The sequence below is a fragment of the Aureobasidium melanogenum genome, assembly GCF_000721775.1.
Source record: "Aureobasidium melanogenum CBS 110374 unplaced genomic scaffold scaffold_26, whole genome shotgun sequence".
Taxonomy (NCBI): Eukaryota; Fungi; Ascomycota; class Dothideomycetes; order Dothideales; family Saccotheciaceae; genus Aureobasidium; species Aureobasidium melanogenum.
The window spans coordinates 151,424-161,759 of NW_024470078.1; the positions used below are offsets into that span (position 1 = coordinate 151,424).

At 49.0% G+C, this 10,336-nt stretch overlaps 5 protein-coding genes across 5 annotated transcripts; 4 read left to right on the top strand and 1 right to left on the bottom strand.

Annotated features, from left to right (window-relative positions):
- Positions 1-522: 522 nt before the first annotated feature.
- M437DRAFT_57443 (uncharacterized protein) lies at positions 523-1,788 on the top strand (the record flags this gene model as incomplete). The annotated part of the gene is made up of 4 exons (XM_041023230.1): positions 523-549; positions 612-766; positions 829-1,292; positions 1,346-1,788. The coding sequence occupies 4 exons, from the start codon at positions 523-525 to the stop codon at positions 1,786-1,788; spliced, it is 1,089 nt and encodes a 362-aa protein (XP_040876232.1).
- Positions 1,789-1,892: 104 nt separating this feature from the next.
- M437DRAFT_57466 (uncharacterized protein) lies at positions 1,893-4,026 on the bottom strand (the record flags this gene model as incomplete). The annotated part of the gene is made up of 2 exons (XM_041023236.1): positions 1,893-3,105; positions 3,182-4,026. 2 exons carry the CDS (start codon positions 4,024-4,026, stop codon positions 1,893-1,895), a joined length of 2,058 nt encoding a protein of 685 aa, XP_040876233.1.
- Positions 4,027-4,642: 616 nt separating this feature from the next.
- M437DRAFT_69241 (uncharacterized protein) lies at positions 4,643-5,666 on the top strand (the record flags this gene model as incomplete). The annotated part of the gene is made up of 2 exons (XM_041025247.1): positions 4,643-4,681; positions 4,743-5,666. 2 exons carry the CDS (start codon positions 4,643-4,645, stop codon positions 5,664-5,666), a joined length of 963 nt encoding a protein of 320 aa, XP_040876234.1.
- A 281-nt stretch (positions 5,667-5,947) lies between these two features.
- Positions 5,948-7,140, top strand: M437DRAFT_78350 (peptidase C15, pyroglutamyl peptidase I-like protein; the record flags this gene model as incomplete). Its single annotated transcript, XM_041026971.1, has 3 exons — positions 5,948-6,001; positions 6,204-6,767; positions 6,889-7,140. 3 exons carry the CDS (start codon positions 5,948-5,950, stop codon positions 7,138-7,140), a joined length of 870 nt encoding a protein of 289 aa, XP_040876235.1.
- Positions 7,141-7,905: 765 nt separating this feature from the next.
- M437DRAFT_78351 (SNF-domain-containing protein) lies at positions 7,906-10,006 on the top strand (the record flags this gene model as incomplete). Its single annotated transcript, XM_041026972.1, has 3 exons — positions 7,906-9,507; positions 9,566-9,929; positions 9,981-10,006. The coding sequence occupies 3 exons, from the start codon at positions 7,906-7,908 to the stop codon at positions 10,004-10,006; spliced, it is 1,992 nt and encodes a 663-aa protein (XP_040876236.1).
- Between the last annotated feature and the right edge of the window lie 330 nt (positions 10,007-10,336).

Below are 10,336 nucleotides of genomic sequence, written 5' to 3' on the forward strand. Positions count from 1 at the left end.
GAAATTTCGCAATCGTTTTCCCTTGCCAGATGGTTCGCCCGTGGGTGGACCGGGTAAGGTGCCGTTCACGCATGATTCAGTCTCATCAGAGAGCAACTTCCTACTTGCGTAACTTTGTCCACAAACCATTGGGATTGTCGTGCTCCCAGAAAAACCGGCAGATTGCAAGATCATACATGCTGTGGATCTGAACGAGTCCGTCTCTTGTGTTGCAGATTTCTGGAAGAAAAACGTGGAGCCATCTCTTTTGATCTCACGCTTGTGTAGCTTGCTGATCCATCGTGCCAAAGCCATCGCGAAATAGTTGCCCACTAGTATGTAGATCCTAAGCCCTACTGCAAGCCTCCATGCAACCGTAATGTCAAGAAGACGAACATAAGAAGTGCATTGTTCCATGCCGCTGGGTCTTATTACTGTGCTGGTATCGATTTCTTCTTTTCTCCTTGTTGCAACCTTGCACGAACTGTGGGACCTATTGGACCGTCTTTTCATGTAGATTGATTGTCTCGCTTCAACGCAGCCATGCCAGATTCTTCGGTTGGCCAGGTTGTACGTGCTTCTCCTTCATCCCGGATCTACACTGTCAGGATCACCTAACACTGTCATATCAGATCTCATGGTACATTTGCACCATCATACCATGCTTTTTCCTGTTTCTGCGCTTGTTTAGCAAATGGCAGCGCTTCGGTCGGCTGACCCTGGATGACTACTTCCTTATCCTCGCGGCAGCATGCCTGATCGGTGACTGTGCGATACAGCAGCATATGTAAGCATCTAACCCTCGTGGCATCCGGGGTCATCGCAACTCAACCATCTAACGATACGCAGGTGGAATCTAGGCATGGCAGACATGGCGAACGCAAGCCAAGAAGACTTCATCGGCATCATGAAGATGATTGTCCCTGGTTCAGTCCTTTACATTTGTTCCCTTTGGTCCATCAAAGTCGCCCTCGTCATCTTTTACAAGAAACTCGCCGCGCCGGGCTCAAGGATGCAGATTGCATACAACGTTGCGCTGGGCGGCCTGGCCGTCACATTCCTCACGATTTTCTTCGATAATATCTTCCAATGCTATCCATACGACAAAAGATGGTCCCACGATCCGAACTACCAATGCAGTGCAAAGGCTTCAAGGATCAATTACTGGATCACCATCTTTTTCAACATTTTTTCTGACGTTACCATCATTTGTCTTCCCATCACTATGGTCATGAAGCTTCAAATGAAGCTCAAGCAAAGATTAGCCGTTGCTTTCATCTTCGCTCTGGGTGGCTTTGTCTTGATCGCCAGCAGTAAGTTTACCACTGATGGTAACCTGGACTCGCAAGTACTGACGATCACACAGTTGTCCGAGCCGTATACTCCTGGCAAAACGAGACGATGTTGACTTGTACCGTATCCATGGTCGAAAATGGCGTCGCGATCATCGGCGCCTGTCTACCAGCTCTTCGCGCCGTCTTCCTGAGCCAACCTTCTACGAAAGGCAACAGCAGCTACGCAAAGCACTACGAACTTTCGTCGAACCAACGAAAGAACACCCAGGGCCGAAGCACAAATTTCACATCTTCTGTAAGCAGAGGAGGCAGAAGTCACTCTGTCGACTCGGACGAAGAGCTCGTGAGAAACATGCAAGCGCATGGTCAGGCACAACCATACGTTTCTGCGCAATCAAGTCTATCGGACGACAAGACAGATGGCATCATGGTTGCTACAACGGTTGATATCGACCATAAGGATCAGGAGAGCGTGAACTCAGTTCACGACCCCTTTGCAGCTAGTCGCGTCTAGACCTTTCCTTTGTTGATAGATATATACCAGAAAGTTAATGATCGCCTAGAAAGCGACTAATCAGTCACCATTTGCTGCGGCGGCTTGATTTTGATCCAGAGTTATCAGTTAGTCCATGACAACCACTGCTCGGTCCCGAAGTTCTGATCGGTGAAGAAAAGATAGTCTTCCGGTACTTCCATCGAGTAAGACAGGGTGTTCAAAGCTTCAGGACTCAAATAGTTTGACCCTGTCATATTGGTAGAATATCCACCCTGAGGAGGAAGTTCGGGTCTTCGGCTACTAGGAGATTGCATCGACTGGTCTTGCTGACGACTTGTATCAGATTTGCGAGATACATGAATTCTTCCAATCATAGGAAGCAGCAGACTAGCTCTCTGTGGCTCAGCCGAATCTGGCTGATCGATTAAAGATCGCAGACTCTTGATGGCCTCGAGTCCGTGCAAAGCAGAATGACTACCAGTACGGCTTAACGCTCGTTCCATAGCTTGAACAGCTTCGTCGATCAGAGAATGGGTCTGCTCAGGGGTCATTATATGCCGAGAAGCCACGGCAGAAGGGGCTGTGGCGGACTTTCTCGCAGATAACATTAGGAACACAATCGCCGAGAACGCCTGCAAGTCGATGATGGAATTTGCAAAGAAGCCTGCCGGCAGAAGTGGTCGCAACCAGATATAACGCCTAGTATGCGCCTGACAGGCACTCAGGCAAGCAATGAAGTTGTAAAGAAATCTCTGATCATGATCATAGGCAAGGGCTAGTCGAAGATGAGTGCGTATGGTCAGGTACGAGTGCCAATGCTGGAATATGACTGCCGGAGATAATACCGATGGCGATTCGATCCACCACGATTTTGATGGAGCTTTGGCGACTTCTTGCAATTCTTGATCAGTAGACATGACCGCACTCAGTAGATCCGGTACGGGTTTGTCCTGTATGTATACACCATCGAGCTCCAGAACCTTACTGGCAATGTTAGCGAGTCTATGAATGAAGGCCTGCAAGATAACTTCGCCTTGGCAGTCAATAAATGACCGGACCGGAAGTGGGAAACTAGACGTAGCCACTGGAAGAGACCACATCATCGAGATGATTCGATCAATGGCACACACAGACTCCCAGACTTCGGCCTTCTCTTGTTGATCTGCTGATACATCTCCACGGTACTGTTCAGATTGGAGGTGATCTGATCGAGGTTGAGCCTCTGCGTTAAGACTTAGAGTTGCTGCTGCTCTTGGCAAGCCGATGAGTTCGGCAACGGCAATGACTCGTCGAAGAGTAAGCCAGGTTTTCCGGACCCTTGCTCGGCCCAGTTGGCTGTTTCGAAGATGATTAAACATATGTCATGATGAAGTTGCTAGCAAGACCAAGGAGGACAAGGTGGAACACTTACAGGCGGATAAACAACAGAGCACACCGGATCCCATCAATATCAGCTATCAGATCATCGTTCGAGACAACAACCTTTTCCACGAGGTTGGAAACGTCCTTGATAAAGGCGGCCGAATCAGGTATGCTTCGTAACATGCTGATTGCATCAGGAGCTTGCTGAACCGTTAAAGTCACAGCCAACAACAGGGTTGCGATAGGGACTGGATGCGTGGCGGACTGTTTGACCTTGTCATAGTCTTCGAGCATGGCAGGACCAGCACTCATGGCGATGTTCAGAGAAAAGAGGACTCTGTACCACGATAGCCAATCCGAGGCGTTTGCTGCAATAATGGCCATGTCTTCGCGCGAGGGCAAGAGCTTCAGTAAAGCGGCTGACTCCTTAGACATGGTCGAAGTGGACAAACGGGCGGTGGGGGTAGTGGTTTCATGACCGTTTGAGTCCAGAAAATCGTTGTCGAGAAGACGAAGTAAATGAGTTGGTGGATTGGCTGGTGAAGAAGGATTGGATGAATCAGGACTTTGTTGGTAATCAATATGACTGGTTCTAGGTCTATCATGGGATTGTGGTTCTTGGCCTATTGGGACCGGAGGAGTCTGGCCGATGGCATTCCATAAATCGCTTACCGACTTCTCTAAGGCTTCGATTCGGGCTCGAGAAGTCAACTTTGTCGTCTCGACAGTCGGTATTACCTCAAGCTGCAACTCGCAGACGCGATTTCTGTTGGCGCAGCTCTGACAGACTTGAGCATTGTCGGATGGCCAGATACAACGGATCTTTCGATGTCGACACTCTTGACAACTCCTGGTCCCCTTTCGGATGCGTTTTGCAGGTGGTTCTTCCGACATGTTGATTGTCGCAAGATAAGTCAAAACGCATCCGAACAAGACAAGAGAAGCTGTTGTCAGCGATGATTGCCCTCCTCAGCCTCTTCGGACGGCGGACGAAATCCAGTCCGATTGTTGCCAACGCTAGCCCCGCACGAGATTTGTTCCTGCCTCCGTGTCCGAATCCTTCACCCTTCGTCCCCTTCGACACGTCTAGCTTCATTAGAGAGATTCAGCAGGCTCATGTTGCGGTAGACCGTGAGCAGAGATCGATTTTCTCTGGTCGTATTCGTAGGGCATGGACTTGCACATACTGGATGATTCTCAGAAGCCCTAATGTGTCTCCCTGATTGCGAGCGCGAGGTATCACTGCCTTCTGAGCTTAATCCGTAACGGATCCGAGTTCGTCTCGCTCGCTCTAAGTATTCAAAACCCGGTCAACATCACTTGTATACCATTCTCTTACTATAGCTTGTAGATAAAATACAAAAGGTTGGGAGTGCAAGATGGCCAGACCACTCACTTCCCGTCGTACAGACTGTCCTCGAACAATTCACTGTCGCCAACTCAGACAACACTCATCGACTGCATCTCAAAAGGTCTGACCATTAGTTCGCTCTTGACACGTCTTAAAATCATGTCTTCTCCCTGCGAGGCTCACGCTGTCCAGCATGGGGTGAGTAGCTATCATAGTCTCCATTCCTTCTTGTCGAAAGTGACTGACATAGCTGCTATAGCCCCCTTATGCGCCCACCACCGCGGCGGTTGGAGGTCGACCAACCATCAACACAGATATACCAGCGATCTCTGTCTACCTCTTGCTCTACATCGTCGGCGCTATCTGCAACATGACAATCTTCCAGATGAACAGACGTAAGGGTCACAAGTTTCTGGCCTCTTGGGCAATGTTCGGTTTCTGCATGGCTCGCATAGTCAGTTGTGTGTTGCGAATTGCATGGACAACCAGACTCCAGAACGCTCGCCTTGCCATCGCTGCATCCATCTTCTTGAATCTCGGCGTCATGGTAGTCTATGCCGTGGTTCTGGTCCTTGCGAGCCGCATCCTCAGAGCTGCTCAACCACGACTCGGCTGGAATTTCACTTTGAGGAAAGCGATCAAGATCTCTTACATTGGCATCGTTGTCGTCGTCATCCTGTTACTCAGCTTCATCATCGCGTCCGTCGAGACCCTGGATCAAGGCGTCCGCACAGCATCTCTCTGGGTCCAACGAGCATCCAACCTCTACCTCCTCTTCTTCAACTGTATCGCTCCAGTGTTTCTCATTCTCTCGTGTCTTCTTCCCAAAGACCCTGAAGCCGAAAACTTTGGCTCCTGTAGCATGCGCACAAAGCAGATCATTCTTGGAGTGGCCAGTTTCTTTAGCCTCTTCATCTCCGGCTTTCGGTGCGGAACAATCTGGGCTACACCAAGGCCAGCTTCAGACCCTGCTTGGTACGACCACAGAGCTCTGTTTTACATCGTTCTACTAGGGTTCGAAATCGTGGTCATCTACCTCTTCATTCTGACTCGTTTTGATCAAAAGTTCTGGGTTCCGGATGGTAGTCAAGGACCTGGTGATTACTCTGGCAGAAATCAGAAGGGCGAAAAGGGAGAAGATGAGAAGGAAGTAGCATTCGATTTGGAGGCACAACCTGTGTGATCATGAAGACCACATATGGATAATGCAACGAAACTATCTTCTCACGATTGTCTTTATCGTAATATCGTCCCTTTCCACCAATCTTGTCCAACGCAGATCCCATCCAGGATTGGCAATGTATAGAGCCCCACACGGCCCCCTCCCCGCATCATCGACCGCGGAACTCGACCGCGCAGCACCGCATCAACCTCACCTGCTTCCATCATCCTGGACCTACCTCCGTCTCCACGGTCTTTTGAAAGCCACAACATCCAGAATAAACTTTTCGATACCAAGACGACATGGATGATAATCATGGTGTCAGATCTATTACCGTGTTGGTTACGGGCTTTGGTGTAAGTATCTTTCTTATCTCGCCTTTTTTGACCTCATCATATACTCGTTTTCGAGTGCGGATGATTACCCCCATGGACATTTTTCAAATACAAGAAGAAGAGACAAGAACTTCAAACAAGACATACGCCTCTCTACCAGACTTCTAAGAAAGAATCTACCGACACCTTGTCAGTCACCATACTAACCAACCCTCCTCCCCAGCCCTTCCCCCGCGGCGACGGCACAACCTACTCAAAAAACACCTCCCACGAGATCTCAAAATTGCTACCTCAGACCCTCCCCGCTAGGTCTCAATTCAATCCTTCTTCTCACCCCATTGTAATCCTCAACCCCACAGCCGCAGAGGGAGCAGCCGTACGCGTCGAATACGCACACATCCGCAGCTACACATCTGCTCTGCATGACTCGTCAGGTACGACAGCTGACTTGATACTGCACATGGGAATGGCCGATGGCTGGGACTTTGTCTCCTGCGAGCGCAGAAGCTATAAACAGACTTTTACCTCTGGATGGGCTGGAAAGTTTTTAGGGCTCGGAAGGTATTATATGATCAAAGATGCAGCAGGGAAGACAGTTCAAGATGCAGGACCCAACCCTTGGGGTGAGGAAGTCCCTATAGGCTTGGGTACGGGATTGAATGTTGATGATGTTGTGGAGAATGCAGGTAAAGTGTTGAAGACGGCGTTTGGAAGGGATATTAGAGCTCATGAGGATGCGGGGACTTATTGTTGTGGGTTTATCTATTATGAGAGTTTGGCTAATAAGGTAAGTCATCGCCACCTTCTCTTCTCTCCCCAACCTCCCCTGAGAACCCTACTCTTCGTTTTCTGCGTCACAAGCTATATACCAGAAATCCAATCACTAACACTCCTCTCCTCAAAAACAGTTCACAAAACAAACCCCAGCAGAAGTACTCTTCTGCCACGTCCCAGGCGACCTGGACAGACTCAACCTCCACGCAGCAGCAAATTCCATCTGCGCCATCATCGGTGCCGCCGCCGCACAAATCCTCGAGAATCGCAGGCTTGATCCTTCTCAAAATGTCGATGTCGTGACACAAGAATCTGTTAGTACTGTTTCTGCCGCACAAAAACAGAGGGCAATGGAATTGATGGCTAGTGGTGGCTTTGAGGCTTGAGAAATGATGGTTGGATAGTTTGAGATTGTGGATGGGTGAAGAGAGGTAAAGAAGAAGACCTGTATGTATACTGATATCCGTTTCCTTCTGTCCCTTTCGTTCATCTCGTGGCAAGAGAAACAGAGATAGCAGCAAGTTTACGTCCAAAGAATGAGGATAGATAAAGCAAAAAGAGATAAACTCATCGCGACTCGAAGTCACGACCCAAAACATTTTCACACATTTTCTTGGATACAGAAGCACTATGCGAAAGCAAATAACAGTCTAAACAAAGAAGCAGGTTGTGTAGTTGTCGTCAAAACTTGTCGTACCCAAGAAATTGTTGTGACGGTACCGACCCTGTCTAAAAATCCAGAGATCGCTATGATGTAATGCCGAGCATCGCGTGCTCCAACGCGTCTCTCACCTTCCCAACTCTTCTCCTCTTACAACACGCTGCTTCCAACAATTTGAAACGCGCCAGAGAGATGTCCGACCGGAGATTGTTGATGGCGGGATGACCACAAAACTTCGACCAACCTAAGCGGACACTCTCCCATAAAGATACGGCGATGTGATTGCAGCGCACGAGACAATATCGCCGTTCAGGCCAAGAAGACCAAGGTATCAGGATCTCAATGAATTGCAGCCAAGGATTGGCACACGGCATGCTTGTAGAGATGCAGCATGCTATCTCGCCCTAGTAGGTAGGTCAGCGAGATTGCTCGTAGGATTTAACCATGGCAGAATCCACCTTTTTGCGTCCCTCGACTTCTTGCGGCAATCATGGCTTTACAGACAATCAAGGTGTATGCGAAGAAAGGGATCAGCTGGTTCTTTCCCGAGCCTGAGAAGTCTGAGGATGGTCGTGATCAGTGGCCTTCTAGAGCAGCCTTCTTGTTAGCTGCTATGGGTGGTTGTGCTGGTCAAGGCAATCTTCTTCGCTATCCTTCTGTTGTGTACAACAATTATGGTCTGCAATGGTTTATACCATATCTTCTTGCTGTCTTTCTTATCGCCATTCCTGCACTCGTTCTCGAGATCGCTATCGGGCAAACCTATAGAGGTGGGAGTGTCATCGCTTTCAACAGCATCAATCGACGTCTCAAAGGTGTCGGTATCGGACCTGTCTTTGTCAGTTTTATCGTCGTCCAGTACTTTACCGTCAATCTCGCTTGGATTATGATCTACTTCAGAAACTCTTTTACTAGTCCACTGCCTTGGGAAAACCGCATTGAAGACTTTTACAATAACGATGTTGTCGCCAACCCAGCACCTATTGTGGGAAGCCTTACCAACGGAGGCAAAGATGTCGCATCGTACACGACTTATCCGGCTGTCGGACTTATCGGAGAGACAGTGGGATGGAGCGCCTTTATCTGGTTCCTGATCTGGTTCTCCATCTTTCGTGGAGTTGGCATGACTGGTCGCGTTGTATACTTTACAATGGGACTACCCATAATCACCACCATCATTTTCGTCGGCCGTGCACTCTCGCTGGACAATGCGGGTGCTGGAGTCAAGCTTCTTTGGGGAACTTGGAGAGGAGATCAATTGGCTTCTGGTACCGTTTGGCAAACTGCCGTAGGACAAGTGTTCTTCTCGACTGGTATTGGATTTGGCTATTTCACGTCCTATGCCTCATACAACCAAAAGCACTCGAATGCTGTTATGGATGCTGTACTCATTTGTGGCAGTAACGTTCTCTTTGAGAATTTTGCAGCCTTCGCTATTTTTGGTATCATTGGCTTTCTTCGACGCTGGCCGTCACCAGATGAGCGCTTGGGAGCTTTCGTTGTTGGCTTTCTTACTCTACCAGAGGCGGTTTTGCAGATGCCTGGAGCCAATTTCTGGGCTGTTCTTCTTTTCCTGACTTTGATTGTGCTGGGATTCAGCTCTGCGTTTGTTATGCTGGATGTGGTTGCTACTTTGCTCGTGGACTCTGGTGTCAAATACTCTCGCCCGGTCATCGTTACCGCCCTCACGCTGGTGTCGTTCTTGATGTGTCTTCCATATTGCACCGAGTTTGGATACTATTTGCTTGACGGTGTAGATCGGTGGATCAACAATATCGCACTCATCTTTGTCGTCTTTTGCGAGGTTGTCAGTGCTACCACCGTCTACCGCTGGAAGGATGTTACGGGACAAGTTGGCTTGCCTGCTTTTATCGTCTACAACCTCGGATACTTCGGAGGACTGCTTATTGGCATTACTGTAGCCCATGGCCTTGAGAGTGCGGGCCCCGGTGCAGGAGCCGGCTTTGGCTTTTTTGTCATTTGTACAGTGATTGCAGGTGTCATCGCTAAGTCCACAGAAACACGCGGCAAAGGCATGATTGCCAAAGCTAGAGATCAGCTTAATCAACTGTGGTACCTCGCGTTCTACTCAGTAAGTTCAACATGAAACAACGTCAGACAAAAAGCTCAGAAGCTTACACATCCTCAAGGGCAATCAACTTCGTCACGACCTAAATCTCACCATCGCCAGTCCCGGTTCCAAAAACTGGAAGATTCCCTTCTTCCTCCCTATCCTCTTGCGCTACGTGTCTGGCCCCGTCCTCGCCATCATCTTGAGCTTCGCCTTTCCCGAATTTCACATTCTTCGCTATGATCCTATGATGATTACTGGTTTCATTCTCTCCATCCTCGGTATGCTTGCTGTATTGCTGGGTTTTGTGTTGCCGAGGTATTATGATGCCTTCATTCCAATAGAAAGGAGAGACGAGGGTACTAAAGAAACTGTACTCAACCAGCCGATGGAAGAGATTGATGCCATTTCGGTCGTCACATCTGAGGGCGATGGGGGCGAGAGTGGGAGTGCTAGGGACAAAGCACATGTCACTGAAACTAGTACTTCGCAAGAGCTGGCAGAGGGCAAGGTCAAGTAATCTTCCTCCCCTTGGCGCTCTCTGGCCCGCAAGAGGTCTTGCTCAAGACGAGTTCACAGCTATTGACACCACTCTTCGGGCTCTCTCTGGCGCCTTGCCGTGGTGGTCTCATTTCTGCTGCTGTTTGGCGGCTGTATCATAGGCAGCTTTTGCCTGGGTTTCATTCACGCGGGGGTTACAGTACTTCTTTGCACTTTGTTCACGTCCGTGACCTCTTTTGTTGTAGTCTAGCAGTTGCTTCACTGCCAGATTTAGCTGGGTGAGAGTGAACATTGAAATAAATCCCTTCTCCTCCCTGCAATGCCTTGAATATACTTTTTTTTTTTTTGG